The sequence below is a fragment of the Prionailurus viverrinus genome, chromosome C1 (genome assembly GCF_022837055.1).
Source record: "Prionailurus viverrinus isolate Anna chromosome C1, UM_Priviv_1.0, whole genome shotgun sequence".
Lineage (NCBI taxonomy): Eukaryota > Metazoa > Chordata > Mammalia > Carnivora > Felidae > Prionailurus > Prionailurus viverrinus.
The window spans coordinates 171287610-171312465 of record NC_062568.1 but is presented as its reverse complement, the minus strand read 5'-3'; the positions used below and the strand labels follow the sequence as shown (position 1 = coordinate 171312465).

Genomic DNA, 24856 nt, shown 5'->3' with positions numbered 1-24856 from the left:
TCTCTCCCCTTCTCCCCAGCTTGTAGTGCGCTCTCTCTCTCTCTCTCTCTCTCTCTCTCTCTCTCTCTCAAACAGGAGCTAGATATAGTCCTGCTTATTTTTAAACAAGGGGATTTAAAAATCAGCCTTGTGTGGTATTATGATAGGGGTTTGATTCAAGTTCTGTGTGAACAATGAGGGAGCAACTAATTCTATCTCATGAGGTTGAGAAGACTTCCCAGAGGAGATGACCATGCAGCGAGGTCTTGAAGGATGAGTAGGAGGCTGTCACATAAAGTAGATGGAAATGGAGGTCCAGGTTAGGGGAAACATGAATACATGAAGTACTGAGGAGGGGTGAGTAATTCAACATGGTGGAAACTAGCAAGGGTTGAGTCTAGAAAAAGAGAAACTGGGTCAAATTAGGGAAAGCTTTAATGCTTTATTCAGCACTTTAACATTTATCCTGTAGGGAGGCTAACATTTCTCAGAAGTGTGATCCATAGGCCACCTGCATCAGGATCACCTGGAATGCTTTATTTAAAATCTAACAGCACACCCCAGACCTCTGAATGAGAATCTCTGAGGGCAGGAATATGCAATTTTAATAAGCTCCCTCGGGTGGATCCTTCATTAAAGTTTGAAAACCACAGTATGTAGATGATAGGAGGTCAAAGATTTTTTTTTAAAGGTTCTCTGATTAAAAATTTTAGTACTTTATCCTGTGCAAATTCATCAAGCTGTACACTTAAGATTAGTGAACATTAGACACTTTATGTATGTTATACCATATTTTTATTTATTTTAATTTTGTGTGAGAGAGTGTGCATGTGTGTGCACAAAGGGGAGGGGAAGAAAGAGAGGGAGAGAGAGAATCTTAAGCAGGCTCCATGCTCCGCACAGAGTCCTACATGGGGATCGATTTCACACCTCTGAGATCATAACCTGAGCTGAAATCTAGAAGTGGACACTCAACCGATTGAGCCACCCAGGCGCTCCTAACATATACTTTTTTAAACTGGTGGTATAAAAAAAAAAAAAAATAGAATTGGGTCCTAATTACAAACTTAGGATGATGACCTGATGGAGAGCAGAGGCAGATATAGATTTTCTCAATCAACAAGTCTTACTGAACTCCTGTCCTTACTGTAGCCTTTTTTTTTAATGATTATTTTTGAGAGAGAGTTGGGGAGGCACAGAGAGAAAGAGGGAGATAGAGAATCCCAAGCAGGCTCTGCACGGTCAATTCAGAGCCCAATGTGGGGCTCAAACCATAAGATCGTGACCTGAGCTGAAATTAAGAGTTGGATACTTATGGGGCGGCTGGGTGGCTCAGTCAGTTAAGCGTCCGACTTCAGCTCAGGTCATGATCTTACAGTTCATGGGTTCGACCCCGCATCAGGCTCTGTGCCAACAGCTCAGAGCCTGGAGCCTGCTTCGGATTCTGTGTCTCCTCTCTCTGTTCCTCCCCTGCTCATGCTCTCTCTCTCTCTCTCTCTCTCTCTCTCTCAAAAATAAATAAATTTAGGGGCGCCTGGGTGGCGCAGTCGGTTAAGCGTCCGACTTCAGCCAGGTCACGATCTCGCGGTCCGTGAGTTCGAGCCCCGCGTCGGGCTCTGGGCTGATGGCTCAGAGCCTGGAGCCTGTTTCCGATTCTGTGTCTCCCTCTCTCTCTGCCCCTCCCCCGTTCATGCTCTGTCTCTCTCTGTCCCAAAAATAAATAAACATTGAAAAAAAATAAATAAATTTAAATTTTAAAAAAATTAAAAAAAAAAAAGAGTTGCACACTTACCGGGTGGCTGGATGGCTCAGTCAGCTGAGTGTCTGACTTTGGCTCAAGTCGTTATCTCATGGTCTGTGGGTTCGAGCCCCCCATCGGGCTCTGTGCTGACAGCTTAGAGCCCGAAGCCTGCTTCAGATTCTCTGTCTCCCTCTCTCTGTCTCTCTCTCCCCCACTGGCACTCCGTCTCTCTCTCAAAAATAGATAAACATTAAAAAAATTAAAAAAAAAAAAAGACTTGGACACTTAACTGACTGAGCCACCCAGGCGCCCCCTTATTGTATAGTCTTATACCAGTGTTAAAGTAGTTAAACAAGGCAAATAGACTAAGGTGGACTTAATGCTTTAGCAGTCTATGGAAGGAAACCAAAATGTAATCCTGCAAATGTTAAGAAATTGAAAACTAAGGACAGCCAATCACAAATGGCCAACTAGGCTTTTCCATATAAAGCAAAACACCCATCAGATAATTTCTTTGGTTTGCTTTGGCATCTTCTCTATGAAAGTCTGTCCCCTAGTTCCTGTCCCTGGAGGCTTCTAACTACTTCCCATTTGGTGCTGCCCAATTGGAATTGATCTTTGCTCAAATAAACTCTTAAACTTTTAATAGGTCTCAGTTTATCTTTTCACATCAGGGATATAAGTATAAAAGAAGAGATTCTCTCTTTGACTCATAAGAAAACAAAAAGTGTTAAACTAAACTATCTCATGCTGAATAAATTGGGGTTCCCAAAGTACGTTCCTGGGAATACTGGTCCACTTGAGGAAAGGTCAGTGGTGGGTCAAACACATTTGAGAAGCATTTCATGCCAGAGCCTGCATTCTCAAGTGAAGCAGTGTCATCCTCAAGGGGGCAAAAATTAGTTCACAGGGGGCAAAAACCCCTTAATACAATGGCTTGGGCCCCCCCCCCCCAACTCAACCTACTCACCAAAATCTTATTCCTTAGTATTTAATTTGGGGGAGGGGCAGGTGGATGGAAAGGAGTGATTAAGGGAGTGTCTGAAAAGGCTTCAGGAAACGGAGGGCCAGTAATGAATACAAGGTTGAGAACACAGCACTAGAACTTCCTCTTGGAGCTTCATGGGGCACATGAACTTATTACAGAGTGAGAAGTTTCAGAGGAAAGAACTTTAATGTCTGCTGACTAGCTAACTTAGGCTATCCTCATTTTACTGGATCCCAGAACCCCTTTCTTACCGGATACCTATTCTCATTTCACAGACATAGTCTCCCATGCAGTATACCTTGGGAAATGCTGAACTCCATCAACAATAGAGCTTGGGGGGCGCCTGGGTGGCGCAGTCGGTTAAGCGTCCGACTTCAGCCAGGTCAAGATCTCGCGGTCCGGGAGTTCGAGCCCCGAGTCAGGCTCTGGGCTGATGGCTCGGAGCCTGGAGCCTGTTTCCGATTCTGTGTCTCCCTCTCTCTCTGCTCCTCCCCCATTCATGCTCTGTCTCTCTCTGTCCCAAAAATAAATAAACGTTGAAAAAAAAAATTAAAAAAAAAATAGAGCTTGGAGAAAATGAGGAGTAAGGAAGGCTAGAGTAATAACAGGGGGTACCATTTACTTAGGCCTCTATGTCCTGAAGGCGTAACTTGGATGTTTTGCCAACATGTAGCATGAGTCACTGGCCACTTCATGAAAACAGAAGTTAAATTAATTTATCTCATTCATAGGAGATACTTCTTCCGTACCATTAATATATCGCTCAAGAAAATGTACAAGTTGAAGGAAACAATTTAGGAGGCTTCTGTACCAGATTTTTTCACCCTTTTTTCCAGCTCGATGACCTTAGCCATGTTATTCAGCCTCTTTCTGAACTTCATTTATTTATTCCTTTTAAAAATCTGTAATTAGGGTTAATTATAGCTACCTTTAGAGTCGTTAAAAGAAGAGATAATCGCACAAAATACCTGGCCCAGTGCCCTGAACGTTAGTAAGCATTCCATGAATGTCAGTTCTGTTACTCACCCGCTTTTTCTGGCCCTCATTAATCCTCACAGAACTCGTGTTTCCGTGATGCCCCAGTCTCTGCTCTTTCTCTTCCACTCGAGCGAATGATTTATTCAGTTAACTAAATTCCAACTGACTGATGATTTAGGATGGGAACTGAAGAAATCATAGCTGGCAGAAATGTGAACTTCTTTGACAATGCCCCAGGATGTGTCACAGAATAAAATAGGACGGAGACTGCGCACCTGTGGCACAGCAACCTGGGCCACAGAGAGGAACAGGACAGACGGACAATTGGGCAGCCTTCCTCCCTCCCAAACAGACCCTCCTAGCCTGGTGCTTTATTCAGTTGAATTCTAGCTAGGGCAACCAGCTTGTCCCAGTTTTGCCCCCCCAACTTTCCCATTTACAGCACTGAAAGTCCAGTGTCCCCAGAACCCTCTCAGTCCCAGGCAAATCAGGATGGTTGGTCATGATACTTTTAAGAGTCTCAGCTGTGCCCAAGGCCTCCAGCCACTGCTATCTTGCCGCAACATAAGAATCAGTGGCTTGGGAGCCAGGCACACCTGGGTCCAAATCCTGGCTCATTCGATTTCTAGTGATGAATCCTGTAAATGTCATCTAGCTTTCTTGAACCTCGGTTTCTTTATCCAGAGATTTCATCCTATTCTTTCCTGAATTTGTGATAAACTTCATATTATGGTTAAATTAAATCACAGTGCTTGAGCAATGTCAGCCCTCAATGAATGTTAGTTGGGGGGGGGGGGTTGTTTTGTTTGTTTGTTTGTTTTCCTTCCTGAGCTCCTTATACTTACTAGAATTTCATTATCTCCTGGGGTACCATGTGTCTTAAAAATCCCTGAAACTTGTTTCGGGGAAGGGAGGTGGCCTTCGGGCAGCAGGGGGCACTGTTGTCACGATTCCTCTACTCACACCAAAGCAATAAAGCTTTAGTAGGCCACTGATCAAAGATGGCTAAACTCTAAACCCACACTTGGTTTTAACTTATCTAAATGTGTCCCACATGCCTGCAATAATGTTTGGGGTGTATCTGGATGATTTTAAATCTTGTACATTTAATTTATAATCCTTCTCACTCCAGGAGGTTTATGATGTGCCAGGGGGTCAAATGTTTATTCCTAGAATTATTTAACCTCAATCAACTAATTATTCTGATGAACTGTATGCCTTTTTTTCTTTTTGCTTGACCAGATTGGGAACAATGACAGGCATTCAACTCAGATTTACTGTAAAACTTGAACAGATTGGGAATTACGGAGTTCCTTAAACTGTCTCTGAAAATAAATATTTCTGATGTATCTGGCAAGTTGAAGGGGAAAAAGCAACAATCCCCAAACTCATTAAACTAAGTAAGTCTAACCATGTTTAAAGAAAAGGTCGTGGGAGGTAATAATCCCTATATGCTTAGATGAAAACCGTTCATAACAAATCCTCATGCCTTTTGTTTGCTTGTTTAAGGAATTATTTGTGCAAAGCAGCACTAATGCTCCTGGTGGTAGTAACTGTTTATCTGGGGTGAGTTCTGGGGGAGAAGGGCATAAATCAAATAATTTTTTTATTAAACTTCCAGAGTTCCTAACAATATTACATGTCCAAAGGACTCCATTTATCAAGCAGCATGTACATAATTGTCCATGCCCTCTGGTTGGGATCTTAGGAGAATCTAAAGGGTTATGTATCTCAGGAATGGTGTAAGCTTAGTATGAAATAACACCCTTCTTTTCTAGTTTACGTAGTTTTTTTTACTAGCAATTTATACCTACCAAGAGCAGTATGAAAATGTTCCTGTAAAAATAACATCAATACATCTGAAGGTTCAACATGCAAACTACGGTTTTATTAGAATCTTCTAGCTGACATATCCTAATAGTCAGATAAATATTTCCAATTCTAAAGCACGAGACAGAGTTTTGATTCCATTAGAAAGGCCCGAAATGACACAGAGTCGGTTCAAGCTAGTGAAGGTCATGTGGCCTACGTGAAGAAGGGGTGTGTCAAAGTGGCATACTGTTGACGGTGGTGTAACAGCTTAAATTTGAGTTACTGTTAAAAACCTACTCTTTGGAAGTGGAAGAAGGCCCGCGTAGACCAATCTCTTTCAGCGCTATCCGGTAGATATACAAGGTGAGACATATACGTAATTTGAAAATTTCTGGCAGCCACATTAAAAAAGTAAAAAAACCACATTAAAATAAAATATGTTATGTAACTTAATCTACTCAAAATATCATTGTTTCAGTATATAATCTCTACAACTTATCAATGAGATATTTTACATCCTTTTTTGGACTATGTCTTTAAAATCTGGTATTTTATATTTTTAGCACATCTTAATTTGGAGTGGCCACACTTCAAAGCGCTCAACAGCCACATGGGGGTAAAGCTATGGTGTCAGTCAGCTTGGGTTTAATCTGTGCTTGGAGAGCCTGAAGCCGCCTGGAAAGATTGAGCAGCTGAATCAAATCTCCTGGTTGGAGGTGGAGATATTATTTCTTTCTTCTCCCTATTCCCTTGCCCTTCCTCCTCACGGATACCAGGTAATGCATGCTAACCATGTGCCAGATACCAGGCACTGTGCTGGGCATTGTAAATGCACTATAATCCTGCAAGAGTCAGAGATCTGCTTTTATAAAAGAAAGTATAATGTAAATGAAATAACTAAATGATGGCAACGATAGCATAATGGTTAAGAGAACAGACTTGGAAGCTATTCATACATGTTTCTGCCACTTCCTGTACACCTTGGGGAAGAATTTTCTTCACTTCTCTAAGCCTTAGTTTTATTATTTGTCAAATGGACATAACAAAAGTACTTCCCTTACGGATGTTCTGTGATTTAAATTTTTTAATGTTTATTTATTTTTGAGGGAGAGAATCCAAAGCGGGCTCTGCACTGACAGCAGAGAGCCCAATGCAGGGCTTGAACTCGGGAACTGTGAAATCATGACCTGAGCCAAAGTCTGAATGCTTAACCAACTGTGCCACCAAGGTACCCTGGGATGTCCTATGATTTAAATGAGACCATGCCTATGTTGGAGAGGAAAATTTTTCCTTTATCTTTCAAAGATTCTTCTCGCTGGTCTAAATTAAATTGACATGAGACAGATGGACAAGAGAAAAAACAAATTTAGTTTTGTATGTGTGGAAACCCCCACATACATGAGACGTTTAATAACGTTAAGGTTAAAGGGCTTATATTTGCCATCCTGAGCTAAGAAATGGGATAGGGGCCTGGGGCTTCAAAGGGGAGGAGGGCAATTCACAGGCCAATAATAAGAAGGGCAGACTGGTAATCAGATGTTTGCCCTGCCGTACAGATAGGTCATTAAGATAAAACTTATCTCTGATAATAACTCTTACGCTGGCAAAACCCCTCAATTCATATTCTTCTAGTTAAGGAAGGGTGGAAAGTTTCTCTTAGGCCTGCAGGGTCCTGATCGCCTTTGGCTCAAAATAGTCCGTATGCCAAAGTAGCACATGTTGGGGAGACTTGTTCTGAACCCCTTCACCTGCAAAGCTGTGGGCACATTCATTAAATATTAATAATACTATTTGGGATAAATGTGGGGTACTTTGGAATTTGTAGCACATTAGACAAATATCACTTCTACTGCTGGTATTACTATGGTGCAAAGAAGTTACATGACCTAGCCATGGTAACACAGCTAATGAGTAGTGATCAGGTTCTCACCCAGTTTGCCTATCTCTAAAGCAGTATTTGTCATGTGTTTACAGTTACAATATGGACTGAATTTATACTGATGCCATGACATAAAATGAAAAGATCTCTTGAAAGATAAATTCCTGATACTGCCTGCCATTCTCATAGAAGCAGAATTCAGGGGGAAAGTCTGCGTTTTGGTAAGTAAGGATTTACTGTTTTGTTTTGTTTGGATAAATAAGAATTTACTGTTTTAAGAAACTAGACAATGAATATACATGTAAAGGAAACTTAAATTTAATTTTCTTTGATCCTTTCTTCTTTTTGACTCTCCTTTTATTCGGAAACAGTGCCTTGCACATATTGGCATTAAATTCATGCATGTTGTGGGTGCCTGGGTGGCTCAGTTGGTTAAGCAAGCATTTGACTTCGGCTCAGGTCATGATCGCTTGGTTTGTGAGTTTGAGCCCTGCGTTGGGCTCTGTGCTGACAGCTCAGAGCCTGGAGCCTGCTTCAGATTCTGTGTCTCCCTCTCACTCTCTGCCCCTCCCCCACTTGTGCTCTCTCTGTCTCTGTCTCTCAAAAATAAATAAATAAACAAACAAACATTTTAAAAAATTCATGCATGTTGTGTAACACCAAATTTTCATTTTACTAAAGGAGAGTGATATTGAGGCTTTTATTCCCTATTAACAATGTGTTTATAGGGATATGTGCCTCTCATCTTTTAAGACAAAAAATAGTACTATGAAAGCACATGTAACAGTTATATGTGAAAGTTTCTAGGTGTAAAAATATTTTTTTCATCAAATTAGCAAGTGAAAACAAAACATTAGCCCCAGCGCTATTGGGTCTAACTCAGTTAATTGTACCACCTTGAGTATGCCCTCTCTGCCCAGATTGTGTACTTTCTGCACAGAATTGTTTGTTCTGGGCTTTACCTACAAAACCTTTTCAACTGCTTTCTGTTTGATTTCATGTCACTCTCTTTTTCTGTCACTGTTTTGTCTTCCATCGCGGCTGCTTTGTGACTCTTAAGAGATTCCTAGGGGAGGTCACATGAACCAGCGAACGGGGCTGCAGGCATAGGATAAACAATCCTGGCTAGCATAGTGTTAGTTCAGAGCCATGGCTAGCCTCGAGCGCGTGCTCCGCCTGGAACAACCACCCCAAAGAAAACCATACTCAACTTCATTTTAATCTTGCAATACCTATGTGAGTCCTGGTTACTTATTATTCTACTTTCTGGAAGAAAAACTAAGGGCAGGGACATGTCTAGATGTGTGGGTTCTAGTTTGGGCTGGCTCTGCTATGTCATTTCCTCTACTTAATCTTAGATAGTGACACCCATAATTTGTCCCCAAGGACTCCCTCCACAATCTGGCTACTGTTTAACTTTTTTAAAAAGTTGTGTTTTTTTTTTTTAACGTTTGTTTATTTTTGAGACAGAGCATGAATGGGGGAGGGTCAGAGAGAGAGGGAGACACAGAATCTGAAACAGGCTCCAGGCTCTGAGCTGTCAGCACAGAGCCTGACGCGGGGCTCAAACTCACAGACTGTGAGATCATGACCTGAGCTGAAGTCAGGACGCTTAACCGACGGAACCACCCAGTCGCCCCTGGCTACTGTTTAGCTTCTATTCCTTATCTCTGTCCAGTCTCCTGACTTCACTCTACCATGGCCACACTGCAGGCCTTGAAACATGCTATTCCCTCTGTCTGACACACCTCTCTTCTGCCCCTGCACCTGACTAATTCCTACTCATCCTTTCAGCCTCAGCTTGGAAATCAACCCCTCAAGGGAGCTGATTTCTTGATTCAGGTTAGGCCCTCATAGGGATTCCCATAGAATCCTGGTTCTCTCCACATGCCCCCCCACCCCCCACTATTCCCCAGCTTTCATCTGGAATTATCTGTTTACTGCCCAGCTTGCCAGCTAGAATGTATGCCTAAAGGTAAGGATCCTGTCTTTTTTATTTACTTCTGTGTCACTTATACTTAGCACATAGTTGGCACTCAATAAATATCAGCTACGGGTGAAGAAAAGCAACTAATAAGCAGGGCATCTTAGGAAGCTTCCCCAGATTGATACTTCCTTCCCCCCTTTTGCCCCAGTTGTAATGGGATATGTAATAAAACAAACATTTCTATTCATCACTAAAGTTTTCTTGGGGAGAGCACTGTGTTAATTTAGAAGAAATATTAATTAGCAGATATAAGAATATGGACTTTGAGGATAGATTTTCTGGTTTTGAATCATGGCTCTGCCGCTCAATGGCTGTAAAACCCTGGGCAAGTTACTTCTCTAGGCCGCAGTTTCTTCATGTGTAAGATGGGGGTGAACATAACAGCACACCTACCTTAGAGGACTGTTGGTGAGGATTATATGAATTAATACACACAAAGAACTGAATAATTACTGCATATATAAACAGTAAGTGCTAGCAATGATTATTTCTTTTATTAAACCATTAGAGGTTGGGGGGGTGAGCTCACGGAACCAAAGTTGATCACCAAATAATGCTTTTCAGGAGAGTGATCTTATTCATCGTGGGTTTTCTGTTTTATATGTTTGAGGAGAGTTGCTGAAGCCAAGCCCATTTACTGTGCCAATCAGAGATGAGATAATTTTGACATTGGCAGGAGAGGGAGGCAAGATCCATTTGTACATTCAACAAATATTTACCGAATGTCTATTTTGTGCTAGACATAGAGGAAAATAAGATAGTCACAGCTGTTACAGAGCTCCCAAAAAAATCAAGAAAGAAGAGAGAAACTAGAGAGGCTGGGGACTGGGAGTGGGGGGTGGGGTGCTGGGGGCAGACCAGTTTCTCTCCGGTGGGTACCGCACAGTAGAGGAGGATGTTGAGAGAACAGAAATGCTAAGGCGGGATTTTAAAGCGTCTGCTATAGGATGTGTTATGTAAATCCTCCCCTCCATCCCCTACAATATCGTCAATAAAATTTTCATTGCTCACTCAAGAGAGCCTGAAGAAGGGGAAGATAGCAGATATCTGGGTTATAACTGTTAGGGGAAAGAAGCTATAGGCAAAAAAAGGCCTTCCTTACTCTTGTGTACTATCAGTAAGGAGGCATTACAGTGCATGCAATATTTAATGATTATAAATGATACCTCCATGCACTGTATAACACAAGACTCTTTACAATGAATATAAATTAAACAGTACCAATAGCAGTCATATTAACTGAAAAGAAGAGGCATTATTCAAGACAGGAAACTTGGGACTTCCAGGGAAACGGAGCCTTGAACCTGGGAGTCACATATGACCACCAACCAGCCCCTCTGTGCTTAATTAGTCAAACTGGTGATTCATTGGTAACTATGACTTACTCTTTTTTAAATGTTTACTTATTTTTGAGAGAGAAAGAGAGAGCACACTGGGGAGGGGCAACGAGGATCCAAAGCAGGCTCAGATAGCAGCAAGCCCGATGCAGGGCTCGAACCCATGAACCGTGAGATCATGACCTGAGCCGAAATTGGATGCTCAACCAACTGAGCCACCCAGGTTCCCCAATGACTTGTTATTTTATAAACTACTGCTTACAAGGATGCAGCCTTTCTTAAACATAAGTATCCTAAGGTTTAGGTGTGAGGAAAGAAGGGGTCCACTATATACTTAAGGCTCCCATCCTTTTCTGACTTCCAGTTTTTCACTTTTACCATCCTTTAAAAATAACAATTTCAGGAAATGTATATATTTCTTTTAAAAAGCAGCAGCCTAAGAAGTAATCAGTCATCACACCAAATAAAACAAACTATCAGTTTGCCTGAATTTCCAAGAGTGAAATAAATAAAGCTCTGTTGGAATCTACCTACACAAATTGAGACTTTCCAGGGAAGAGAGAAATAAACTAGAATTTTTTTCTTTCTCTTAGATTTGTTTACTGTGTAAACCCTGGGGTTTTTGCATCTTTTAATGTGACTACTGATTAAAAAGATATATGGTTGTTTATTAATGTTCTCAAAGCATGATGCAAATTCACATCACCTTGGGTATGTTTTGCCCCTAAAGCTATGAAGTAAATATGGAAGCATTTTGTAGTTAACGAGAGCAAAATATGTTAATTCAAATAGTTGGCTTTGAATAGGATTTTCCTTTAAACCATTAATAGGAAAATGAAGAGAGCTTGGGTGGTCAAGCATGAAATGTAAATGAGAGCAGTTTTCTTTTTTGTCTCATCATCCGATGTTATTTGATGTTAAAATTTAAATTTGATAATGCGGAATATGACCTTATCATGAAACAATGCAGTTTATGCCCCAGATTTTTTGACAGCAGTACTGAAACTATGATTTTTAAGGACCATTTTCAAATGACAAGTGCAGTGAAAAAATTAGACGTGTTGAATTGGTGGAGTCAGAAAAAGAGCTTGCCTGTCCTTTTATATACAGGATCATATTTTTTAAATCAAAAACTAAGATAGAGGGTGTTAAAGCAAAGCAGAGACAAATCTCGATCTCTTTAAATGGCTATAAAATTACCAGTGGAATTCCTGAAGGGCCAAATAATACAGGAAGCATATACTTTTGCCCTCTTATTAAAATGAGGAATATGTTTCTTTCAAGCAGAAAAGGGTTTTACAAACCTCTTTTCTGCTTTCGGTATCAGCCTCAGAAGGGCAACCATTTCCTATTGTCTGGAGGCTCGAGAGAAGTGCAAAGGACAGCTACTACCACGAGCTCAGGAAAGTCAAGGTGGACACCAGGCCTCGGCTTCTACCATTCTCCTACCAGAAAAAGAAATTCAGAAAAAGGTCAGTTTAAAACACACACATTTTAGTCAGGTTTTAAGTGTAACTATCTCCTTAAATATGACTGACCCTATGATTATAGGCTTTTCAACTTAGGTATTAGTGACCCATTTTTTTTTTTCCTATTTTAAGGGCCTAAAAAAAGAAAAGAAAAAAAGACCTCAGAGTGGCATAAATTTCTATCAGACAAGAAAATGAATTAATTTAGTAGCATTGTAAAACTATGAAATTTGTGCCAGTTTTCAGGTGTCCCGATATTTAGGCTGCTTTATAGGGATAGCTAAATTCACTGGCAACGTTAAGAAATGGTAAAAAACGTTAAGAAATGATAAAAAAAAAAAAACTCATGCTAAAATATCCTGTCGCAAGTACGCTTTACTTTGGAAGGCATCCACAACAGCAATGTACCATTTTCCAGAAAAGCATTTCTATACCAATAAGAGTCTTCCTCTAAGGGCAGACCCTTGCACAACCATCACACTGCACGGAGCTCTTGAGAATATTCTGGAAGCATGACTGTGAACCGTTGCTTCTCAGCAAAGAGAGAGAAATGAAATTCAGCAGAAGCAGCAACTTTTGGGAGGAGAAACACGGTTTCCCTCTTAGAATGCTTTTCTCCTGGAATGGGTTTACTGAGAGCTCGGCTTCTCTGGTGCTTTAAATCTGTGGACCGTTGAACGTCACTCCGCCTTTTTTGAAGTTACAAAAATACTTTGCGGTGTGGCGGGAACAGAAAGTTTGGAAAATTAACTGCGTAAGACTTCAGATAACACAGAAGACATACATGCAATAGCATTCCATGAAGAACTTAATCAACTCAATCCCTTGCATGTAATTAACCAAAGCACACAACGACTCCAAATTCTGCACTCCAAAAAAGGAGGGAAAATGCAAGGGTCCTGCAGCAGTTCCCGGGACTACGGAGAACTGCTTTGTTACAAGTGTATCCAAAGTCCCCAGCAGCAGAGACTTGTGGGGCGCCGCTTATCCTTGCCGCACTCGCTCTGCAGCTCCCAGAGGTGGCGGTTGTGCTATGAAGGAAGACCCTGCCAAGCTGGCCGACAAGATGCTGCGCACCCCCAAGTGCTCCAGGTGCCGGAACCATGGCTTTCTGGTGCCGGTCAAGGGCCATGCGGGCAAGTGCCGCTGGAAGCAGTGCACCTGCGAGAAGTGCTACCTGATCACCGAGCGCCAGAAGATCATGGCTGCGCAGAAGGTGCTCAAGAAGCAGGCCTCCGAGGAGGAGCAGGACGGGGCCCTCGTCGCGCAGGGCCCGGAGCTGTTGACAGGGGCCGCGGCCGCGGCCGCAGCCCTGGGCGCAAGCCTCCGCCAGCTGCCTCTGCTGACCGCTTCGGGAGACTGGGAGCCAGGCCCCGAGGGCCGCGTGGCCGCCGGCTTCCCAGAGAGGCCCCCACGGGGCCCGAGCCCCGGCCCGAGCGCCTTCCAGCCAGTTCTGGGCGGCCACGGCCGCGGCCGCGGCCACGTGGGGCCGAGCGGCGATCGAGCCGCCGTGGCCATGCCCGGTTCGGTGGGGCCCCAGCTTGGGATGGAGGTAGCAGGCAGGGGGTGCCCTGACCGCCTGGGGCTGCGCAGTCCGTTGCAGCCCCTGCCCAGCCCGCCGTTCGACTTCGGTAAGATTCCCAGGCCCTGCGTGGCCTCGCCCCGCCTGGGATTCCTCTCCAGTGCCTTACGCTGGCAGCCCAGGCCATCCTGGATCCTGCGGGGATGGACCCTCGGGGTGGGGGTGGGGAAAATGCTTTCTAGAGGTACTCTTGCTTTGGGAAGCTTTCCTCTAAATAGAGATTTGGGTTGGGTGGCATTTTGGAAAAAGGTGACGGGAGAGAGTTAGAAAGGAACGGGCGGTTCTGACGGCCGTTAAAATGTTAAAATTTAGCTTCTTGCTTTGCCGTCTAGCAAGAAAGAAAATGGCCCCCAGACGCCTTGGCTGTGGGTCCTTCTTCAGGAAGACGCTCGAGAGGCGGCCTACTGCGCTTGCGCGCTTCTTCCCGCCTTTTTCTTGGGCTGGTGGCGCCTCCTTCAGGAGGCCACTGTGGGTGGGCCTGCGCAGCCCTGACTGCGCCTGCGCACTCCTTCCGTTTCTAGAAGCTGGAGGCTCCTCCCAGCGGACTTCCCCTGCAAGGGCCCTAGCCCATTGCGCCTGCGCACCCCTACGCACCCTTTTCCCGGGCGTGGGGATGAGACCGTTTTATGTTCCCCACTGGAGAACGGTTGAAATATTGATGTTGCTTCTTTTTCTCCCCACCCATCACATGCATAAATTACATGGTTCTCTATGTCTTGTGGTTTGCACTATTAAAAGTACAATTTCAAGTCATAGATTGGAGCCTCAAAATTTCAATCGCAAGTCCTATGTAGATTTGACGCTCTTTATGGGCAGAGACACGCTCTTTTTTGGTTTTCCCTATGGCAGTGTGGTAGGAAGAGCACAGGAGGCTAGGGGAACTGCTCAGTCACCTTGGGCAAGCTCCTTCCTTCTGTGGCAGCCTCTCCCCTCTACGCTAAGGGGACCGGCCTGGATGCTTTCTGAAGGCCATTTCTGTCTTCTGGGACATTCTAGTAAAATGTGGGTCCCCAGGAAACTAGATGGGGAAGACAGACCTGAAATAGCAATTCTAGAAGATACCTTTCCATAGACACAGTGCCTTTCTTTGTTCCATCCTCAACAGGGGCTGAGCATTTAACTATGTGCCATTCACTAGTGATGAAGAAGTGAAGAGGGCAAAGGCACATTTGTTGCCTTCAAGGATCTTGTCTTTGTGGGAGGGACAGCACTGGTCGAGGAATCACACAAATCAATGTAAAGAGCTCTAATAATTGATGGGCTCGCTGTGGTCTGAAGGAAGAGTAGGAGCTGAGGACTTCCAGCGGCACAGTGGGATTAGGGGGGAAAGTCTTCTAAACTGAGGGAACAGCATCTGTGAAGGCCTTGAGGTTGATGAGAAAGGGGAAGCTGTTGGGTTATAGTGCATGCGGAGGCTGGACTGGAGGCAGGAACCAGCCCTCATGGGGCTTTGTGGCTATGCCAAGGACTTTTTCTAAGAGCAGTGGGACGTGGCTGAAGGGCTTAAAAAGCAGGGAGCATCAAAAGCATAATGGATGTGGGAGATCTTTCTAAGTGGATCTTAGTGTTGTGTGCTGCCTTCGCACAGTGATGTGATGCTCTTTTTCCTAGCTCTGTGTTAACACTTCCGTCATTGCTTACCTTTTCAGGGCTCCCTCTGAACATCAGCTCAGATCATGTGGTGGGGCCTGAGCACCTGGAGAGACGGCCTTCCAAGCTGTACCCCAGCTGCTCCAACATGCATTCCTATTGTGCATTCCCGCTGGGCTACCAGGACGGATCCCCGCCTCCGGGGATCCCCCTGCAGCGGGGCTTCCGGCATGTGTCCTGCAGCCCCTACCATGGAGGAAGCTTGGTAAGTCCCCTCCTCACTCCTTTCCTGGTTCCTGCTTATCCCACATGCCCTGTTGCCATTACGGATCCTCAATCCCAGGAAGCAGACCGCTGTGCCAGGCTGTGCCAGGCCCTGAGCACTGGTGGGATGGATATAACATTGACCTTGTGCCATGTACACCTGTGGGAGTGCACATGTGTAGGCAAGTCCATTCGCGTGTAAACAAGTTGGCCTGGGCTGTGGCATGTGCTTTTCAGAGCTGGGAGCTCAAGCAAGAATGAATGCAGACACATCTCAGATAAACCCGGGAATAGCCACACAGTACCACCGACCGGGTGAGTGACCACCAGCCTGGACTCACGGGATGCTGATGTTGGAAGGGTGCTTCATTTTGCCGGGTACCAGAAAGGAGGTATCACTGTCCTGGAACCACATAGTTGAGGGCGGAGCCAGGAGCAGACGTAGGTCCCCCGCCCAAAGGTATGGGCCGCTTGAGACTGCGGAGGGCTTTCAGGAGGAATTTAAGCTGAGTCATGAAAAATATGGAAACATTCCCCCGACATAAGCCTGGAGTTTTGAATACTGAGTATGTAAGAGTCAGGCCATCCCTGTTATGTGAGGTACGAGTCGGGGTGATCAGGTTTTGTGGCCTTGGTTACCAGCTCCTTCCAGACCAGAGTGGTTCAAAGCCCTTTCCCTTTTGGCAACCCTGAGACCTGTGATGACTGCAGGGTAGAGGCCTGGGTATCCAGTCCTGACTTTGGGCCCATGAGGCTGGGCCTGTAGGGAAGGTCCACTCCAATGCAGCTCAAGCTCACGGAAAAGTAGACCCCTATTACCTTTCCTGCCTCCCTCAGAACTAAAAGCCTAACTCTGGGTGTTAGGTGTTTCTCTTGGGTGGAGGGTAGAGAAAAGCGAAGACAGAGCGGGCTTCTTTGTTTAACGCGGAAAGTGACTGAGAAGAAGGAGGAGCGCCTGACATGTACGTACCGAGAGTCTTAGCTGCAGAGTGTGGAGCGGTGAGCTTCCAGAGGTGTCCAGGCAGGTCATGCACCCAGGGCGCTGGGTCCCCACTCCTGCTGCAGCCCCAGCAGCATCTCTGCTGTCCGTTTTAGATACTTTAGATACTGATAAGTCCTTTTCCATTGATTCAAGGGGAAACAGTTTGGAAACCACTGGTCTTGAGAATTTCTGGGGCGCCTCCTGACCCTTATGTGAGCCATCAGGGCACGCTGTATTACCCCACTGTAGAGTGGAGGAAGAAGACTCAGAGAAGCTAAGTAGTTGCTCATGGTCACAGAACTGGGGATTCAGATTACACAGCTGCTCAGTAACAGAGTGGCAGTCACCCCAACTCTGGAGCCCTGGCACTTTGTGCCGCCTGAGGTGTGTCTGTCGTGCAGAGGAGGAGCAAACATGGCCCTTGACTCCCCACCACCCCTGAACTCTGTGGGCGCTGGCCACCCCCTCGCAGCCCAAGGAGAGCACGGTGCCTCCAGCCTTCACACAAAGAGGGGGCCCTGGCCAAGTGGAGCACGCACCCACCGTCTGCTCACACAGAAGCTTGGATGGAGCCTGGCGTCCAGGGTAGGGCTCTGATTGACAGGCTTGCCAGACGGCCTTTGTTAAGAGTGTGATCTCAGTTGGTTTATCTGGGCCTGAGCTGCCACCACAGGCCCCAGGCAGGAGCTGTGATCCAGGGAGAGACTTGGCTGAGCAGCTTGGAATTAAAGCACTAATAATCCCCCTTCCCACCCCCTCCACGTCTGGATAAAGGATCAGGCGTTTATTTGTGAAGCTGTTTCAAACCCAAGAGCCTATGAATTGCTTTCATCCTTGTCCTGCTGCACCCTGCCCAGGCTCTGAGATACTCTCCGGAGAGGTCTTCAGCCTCCTATTCCTGTCCCTGCCCCATTTGCTGCTGCTTTACTTCCTCTGTTCTCTTCCCACAAAACAGCACAGGCTTGGAGCTCGACAGACCTGGGATCCAATCTTGCCTCCATTGTTTACTAACCATATGGCCTGGGGAAGTCATGTAACCTCTGAGGATCTCACTCAGGTTCTCGGTCTGTATAGGAGGGGTAAGAGTACCTATCTCACGGGGCCATTGACAGACGGAATAGGTGTAATGCGTGGTAATGTGTGCCTGGCACAGGGTCTGGCATGTAGCAGGCACCTAAAGGTGGGATTTCTTCCTTTCCTTGTGGTTAACGAGTTAGGAAATGATTTTTGCAGATTGTCTCAAGGCTTTAACATGCTCATGTGTGACTCACCAGTGTGGGGGCAGTGTGTGGGATTTCTCAAACTGCCTTAACAAAGACCACTTTTAAGAGCACATCAGATCTCTTCTAGGACATTAGGATTCTCTAGAACATGGCATGTAAATTGCTGCTCTAAAGGATCTGGATGGAGAAGTAAATGATAGGAACTACATCTGAAATTTATTATTATTTAAGAATTTTTTTAAATGTTTATTTATTTTTGAGAGAGAGGGAGAGAGACCGAGCATGAGCAGGGGATGGACAGAGAGAGAGGGAGACACAGAATCCGAAGCAGGCTCCAGGCTCCGAGCTGTCAGCATAGAGCCCGACACGGGGCTCAAACTGCTAAATCATGAGATCATGACCTGAGCCCAAGTCGGATGCTCAACCGACTGAGCCACCCAGGCGCCCCAATGAAATTTATTATTATTTTTTTTATTACATTCATGTCTTTCTGGGTTAAGCTCCAATCTGTGTAGTCCTCACTCCAGATGCCCCCACTCTAGCCCTGGGGTCCCGTGGCATGAGCTCAGCTTCCATGTTCTGAAGAAGGAACAGAAACATGGAAGGGCTAACTGCTGAAGTTGCTTTGCTGAGGTCCCCCAGCTTCCCTTGCCTCTAACAGCTGCACCACACGCTGTTGTATTGGAACAGGGCCTCCAAAGGCCCCCGACTCCCAATTCCTAGTCCTTAGCTATACCAGAAAATGGGGCCACAGGGGGTTGGGATGCATTCAGCACAGAGCAGTGGAGTCCGACAGACTTGGGCTCCAGTTCTGCCTCTGCACTTACCAGCTCTGTGGGCCTGGGCCCGAAGCTTCACCTCACTGACACTGTTTTCCATCATTATAGTGAGGATGACACTAGAACCTCCCTCCTAGGGTCATGAGGGTGGAGTGAGGTCATTGATCTAAGCATATACAAAAGGGCTCGGTGGGACTGGCTGCTCCCCAGGCTCACCTGAGATGTGCCGGTATTTGTTCTTGCCTTCAGTTATTTGGTGGGTATTTGCTGAACACCCTGTTCCGAGTGCCCTGTGCCCAGGTGTTTAGGTCAGAGAGGCGAATCGACCTCTTGGGGAGCCCCCCATTTAGAAGTATGAGACCTGTTTGATCAGCCCATCTGGCTAAGCCTCTTCCTCTCTGGCTTCTCTGCTGTGTGTGTGTGCTGTGCAGGTGTCGGAGTCGGTGGGAGACTTCCAGCCAAGCTACTACCCGCCGCCTCCGCCTCCGCAGCAGCCTCAGTTCCTCCCGCCCGGCTTCCTGTCTGCGCTCCACTTCCTCCCACCGCTGCCGCTGCCACCGCCGCCGCCACCAGCATCTTTCTCTCTTGCTGTCCTGTCTGACACAGACAAGGAGACCACTGGTAAGTGACCTCTAGTCCAGCTTCTGGGGGAGCCAGGAAGACTTTCTCGAAGAAGGGGGACCTGATCTGAAGTGGATGTGGAGAGAAGGGAAATGGAGAACAGAACTTAAAATGTATCAGACCCTGGGATAAGCTCTTTCCTTATATCCCTCCCTTTATTCCCTGTGCGAGCATCTAAGAGAGGGGATCCCCAGTCTCAGGTGAGAAAACCAACAGCACCCCGAGAGCTTCTCGCATACGTAAGTGGCAGATGGCAGAGCTTAGATTTCAACAGAATTCTGTCTGGCTCCAGGTCCGCTGCTAATTCCCTCCCCTTCCCAGGGCCTGTGGGCAGAGACGTGGAGGGTGGCATGCATGTGGTGTGTTCAGAAGACCAGAGGTGCCAGGCTTCTCTGGCTCGGCTGGGGCCTCTCTGGCTAGGGAAACAGCAGGTGCGGAGCCTGGAGCCGTAGCTGGAGCTGGGTTGGGCCGGCTGGGGAAGGGTCCTTTACCCCAGGCCACTTGTAGAGAGAAACAGACCAGGAGCTTGGGACCCTGTCCTTCACAGCTCTGCCACTGGTGCGCTGGGTGACCTCGGGCATTCATACCCTCTCTAGGACTCCGTCTTCTCATCTGTAAAATGGGTCATGTCACAGGGTTCCTGTGATAGCTGAAATTCTGGATGTAGAAATGCTTTGGTTTTCCTTTGAGACTCTCGCAGCTTTAAGGGTTCTAGGGTATTTTTTTCCCCTTTCTAACCTTCCCTGAGTCACCTTAGGAAAAGAAACTAAGGCCTGTCGCACACTTGGCTGTGTGTGCGATGCCTAGATCCACAGGATGGGGAGACGGGACGTAGCTTGAAGCATGCTGGCCCCGGAGCCAGACAGCCTGGGTATTGGTCCTGGCTCTGGCATTTAGCAGCTTCGTGACCTTGGGGAAGTTAATTCACCCCTTGGTGCCTCAGCTTCACCTTCTGCAAAACCGGACTAACAATGGTTCCTACCTCACGAGGTTATTCTGAGGATTAAACAGAACCTAGAACGAGGAAGGCATTAGCATTCTCACTGTTTCCCCTTGTCCTCTTGCTGACCTTGATGTTGCCAGGTAGCTCTCTCATTTGACGGAAAGAGGCTGAGGTTCAGAGCTGGGGAGTAGCTCGCTTCTTATCCCCCAGCTCGCACAGGCAGAGCCAGAGTTTGAACCTGAGTCTGTGTCATGTGGCAGGGGGCTAGATTGCCAGTGTCCAGACTAGCAAATGAGAGGCAAAGTCCTTCTCCACGGGGACCAGGAAGGGTGAGAGTGCCTTATAGAAAGTTTACATCTGAAGGTAGGTAATCTTCCTCCTAGTGAATCCTGTAAACCCAGCCCCTCTTCTTTGTTCTTCACAGAAGACCAGGATGTGAAGGTGCCAGCACCGGCGCCGGAGGAGCCGCCCGAGGTGCCGCCCGAGGTGCCGCCCGAGAAGAAGGAGGAGGGGGAGGAACCACCGCCTGAGCCCAGCCAGCCGCCCTCTCAGGAGCAGTCCGACTAGGTCCGGGCTCTCGGGCCAGCAGCGGGGGCGCTTGGGGGTGTTACAGCGATGATGTTCTTGTTTGAGTTCAGGGATGGGTAGGGAGGAAGGATAGTAGTAGGCTTAAGAGAGCAGTTAATTTCCATTTCAAGACAGGAAGAAGGAGGGTGATTTCTAGGGTCCTCTCAGTCCCGGGATGGGGGACTGAACAGGATGGAGGATGGTTAGCAGGGGAAGGCCAGGGCTCTGAGGATCGGGGGGCTGGTGGAAGCTCACATTTAGGAATGAATTTAACCGTGTCCAGGTTGTGCCGCTGTCAGATTCACTCCCAGACGCGGTCTTTGATTTCCTCAGGCCGGGTTCCAGGACAGGAGGCACATCTATTTCAGCCTTCTGCTTCTGCCTCTGCTTGGTCCCAGCTGGGGGCACAGACACCAAGCTTCCAGCACATCCAGGTGGCTGGTGGGAGCAGCGGGGGCCCAGGGCGTTGACGGCAGGTTCTGCAGCGTCCTTCCTTGCTGCTCGGGCTCCCGAGGGCTGCCTGGCCACTGCCCCGCGCCCCTTCTCCAATGGGCTTTACTGAGCATTCTGACCACCGGGGCTCCCATCCATAAAGTTTAAGCCATTATAGGCATCATTTCTGGTTTAAAAAAATCTATTAAAGTTTGATTATTTGATATTTTTATAGTGATTGCCAACTTTAAAAAGTAGGCTGTTTGTAAGCACTGATACAGTTCTCAGACAATAGAATGGTGCTTCTAAATCATCTGTGGTATCCGTTCCTTCTCTGGGGACAGCTGACTGTTGAAATAAAATGAGCATTGGAAATTCTTGTGGAAGGTTTATTCTCTTTTTAAATCCTTACGGAAGGCAGTGTTGGGTTGGGGGTCAGGGGCCTGGCAAGCCACTCCCTAGTCTACCTCCCCTTTCCCTTTCCCTCTGTTATCAAGTGAGACGCTTGGGCTAGGCTACTAGATTTTTTTAATTATTATTGTTACTGTCACTACCTTTTTCTTAAGCAGTGGAGACCTTTTGAGGAAATCGGATTCAGACACATAAAATATAAAGATTTCTTCTAGTTTCCCTTCCCCGGCTGTGTGGGTGGGCAGAGATAGCCTTCTGGAGAAGTTGGGGTCTCGACCACGTCTTAATTTTTTTTTTTCAACGTTTATTTATTTTTGGGACAGAGAGACAGAGCATGAACGGGGGAGGGGCAGAGAGAGAGGGAGACACAGAATCGGAAACAGGCTTCAGGCTCTGAGCCATCAGCCCAGAGCCTGACACGGGGCTCGAACTCACGGACCGCAAGATCGTGACCTGGCTGAAGTCGGCCGCTTAACCGACTGCACCACCCAGGCACCCCTCGACCACATCTTAAAGAGCACTTGGGGCCTCGACCATGTCTTAAAGAGCACGAGTGAACTAGGTGAAACTAGGCACTCCCGGTAGGGGGTGCAGAAAGAGAATAGGGCACCTGGAGTGAAGGATTCTGGGTGAGAGACCGTGCGTGTCCTGTTCTCTGTCCAGGGAAGGACTGGTCTTCAAGAGAACAAACTGACCTGCTTCCTGCCTGACCTGTAGCATCCTCACAGGACAAGTGGCAGGAAGATCACCGAGAAGTGATACTCCATGTTCTCCCACCATCGGTGTAGTAGCTAGGCCTGGACCTGTTCTGTTAGAAGGCACTGGAACAGGTACAGTCCTAGAAATTTTTCAGTTAGTGCTTTACAGACAGTGCTTTCAGCAGGGCAGACCCAAGCCCTGTAGGCCTGTAGGTCAGCACTGGCTTCAGTCTGGCTTTGGATTAGCCTGGCTTTGAGTTGGAAACACCCCCTTATCCCCCCCCCCCCCCACAGTCCTGTCCTTGGGTCCACAGTACTGCAGTGGCCCTGGATTCCCATTGGCCTTTCTCACCCTGCCCTCATTGGACCCTGACCTGTCAATATGGCCAAGTGAGGCTGGATTGGTGCCCCTACTTTTTCTTTTTCTTTTTTTTTTTTAACGTTTATTTATTTTTGAGACAGAGACAGAGCATGAGCAGGGGAGGGGCAGAGAGAGAGGGAGACACAGAATCCGAAACAGGCTCCAGGCTCTGAGCTGTCAGCACAGAGCCCGACGCCCGACACGGGGCTCGAACTCACAGACCGTGAGATCATGACCTGAACCGAAGTCGGATGCTTAACCGACCGAGCCACCCAGGCGCCCCAACCCCTACTTTTTCAATACACTTTGTTTTATCTTAGATTCCATGTTTTGAAAGATTTTTCGACCAAGCTACATTAATCAAAGCATTTTTGCTCAATGCACACAGAAGTGGGAGAGTCTAACCACGTGTACTCTGTAACATTCCAGACCAGTGCAAGGAAACAGGATGTTTGGTTAGCCTGTGAGGTTTGAGATAGGAAGCAATGGCCTGCTGAGAAGCGCAGTGTCCTGTTGCCAGAGTCCATGTCCACAGGACTCTAGGAAGAGGAAGGTTGCTCAGTTCTATAGGCCTGTGATCTGAAGACTGTCTGAAGACTGGTTAGCATCTTTCCTGGAACCTTGAAGGTGCCTGCTGTGGTGAAAAGACCAACTGTAGGACAGGGTTGGAGACCTGCTTTCCTCCCTTACCCCTGGTGTGAAGCCCAAGTTCTGATAGCCCCAGCTTGTCCCTTCCTGTGTGTTCACACCATGCTTATTTACCTTGGTGGTGTCGGTGGACCCCTGCTCCCTGTAGCCTTTCCAGTCAATCCAATCTTTGCTCCCTGAATGCCCTGTTCCTGAAGCAGCTTCAGCATGAGCACTGAAACACAGGATCTGAGCATGCTGCCTGGCTCACACACCTTCTATGGCTCCCTACTGCTCTGAGGCCAGTATCTGCAACAATCTGCCTGCCCAGCTTTCCAGCCTCTTCTGTCACAGGCTGGCCCAGCCCAGGTTTTGCAGGGGTGGAGTCCGCGAGGTCGAGGCAGAAAAGGATGGGAAGCAGAGAGACGGACAGCCAGCGGCAGCACTGCTCATCCCTAAAAACCGAGGCTTGGCTATGAGCTGGGAGAATCTTCTGGAAGGCAGCTGGCTGGCATTGCCTGACGCCGGAAGTACTGTCAGGAAGCCGCCAGGAGAGGGCGCGCGGGGAGCAGCTGTGGGCGGGGCCTGTTGCCTAGCGACTGGCCGCAGAGACACGCGCAGGTCCGTTGCCAGCTGAGCTGGAAGAATAGGTTTCCGCAGCTCAGGGCTTGAAGCGCCCCCCAGAGACCTGGGATCTCCCTGGGAAATCAGAATGATGAGCCTCTAGGCTGGGCTGTGTGATTGCCAGCTGCTCAGCAATCATCTTTGCTGTGCCTGTGAAATAGATACCCTCCTATATTTCAGACACCAGCCCCAATCCCAACCCCAGCGTCCCATGGCTTATTCCTCTCTCTCTTTCCTTTTCTGCACTTTTGCACGTACACCCCCTCATCTCCTACTTACCCTTTCAGACTTAGCTCACCTGCTCCCTCCTCCAGGCCAACTCAGCCTGTCCTGGCTCTCTGTAGCCCTCTATCACATGACCCATCCCACTGAATAGATGCCCCTCTCCCAAGTCTTCAAATTTCCCGGAGGCAGAAACAAGGTCTCATTTGTCCCTGTAGTCCCCAGCTCCCAATGTGGGCTCAGCATTGGTTCGGCAAGTAGTTACCGAGTGCCTGCTACAGAATGAATGGCTGCATCTCAGGGCCATCTTGGGGATTTGGGGGTGAAGAGTTGAGATGCCCTGCTCTCGCCGCTCACTGCAGCATCTTTTGCCTTACATTTGTGCCCTGTCTGCTGGGGTCCCACACAGGAGCAGACGAACAGGGAGTGAGCCTTCACTGAAACTATGCTGTGTGCTGAGCACTGCACCCCTCCCCTCATTTAATCCTCACAACAATCCAGGGAAGAGGTGCGTTATCATCCCTATTTCACGAAGGAAAGCGAGGCAAAGAGAAGGATAGCGATTTGCCCAATGTCACACAGCTTCTAAGGGTGTGCAAAGGGCCACATCCATCCATGGGCACCAGTTACAGAGTTTTTAATACCCATTTTCCCCTGAGTTCCTATCTTCAGATTTTTTTTTAACCATATGAAAGCTCCCTAGTTTCTGAGCAGATTCTAGCATAGTATAGGGAGAATAGCCTAAGGATCTTTGCCTCTG

At 47.1% G+C, this 24856-nt stretch overlaps 1 protein-coding gene across 1 annotated transcript; it reads left to right on the top strand.

Annotated features, from left to right (window-relative positions):
* Window positions 1-13158: 13158 nt before the first annotated feature.
* On the top strand, window positions 13159-21522 carry DMRTB1 (DMRT like family B with proline rich C-terminal 1). Its single transcript, XM_047873635.1, has 5 exons — window positions 13159-13801; window positions 15402-15607; window positions 19022-19211; window positions 20579-20721; window positions 21055-21522. Exons 1-4 carry the CDS (start codon window positions 13204-13206, stop codon window positions 20719-20721), a joined length of 1137 nt encoding a protein of 378 aa, XP_047729591.1. The 5' UTR covers window positions 13159-13203; the 3' UTR covers window positions 21055-21522.
* The last annotated feature ends 3334 nt before the right edge of the window (window positions 21523-24856 follow it).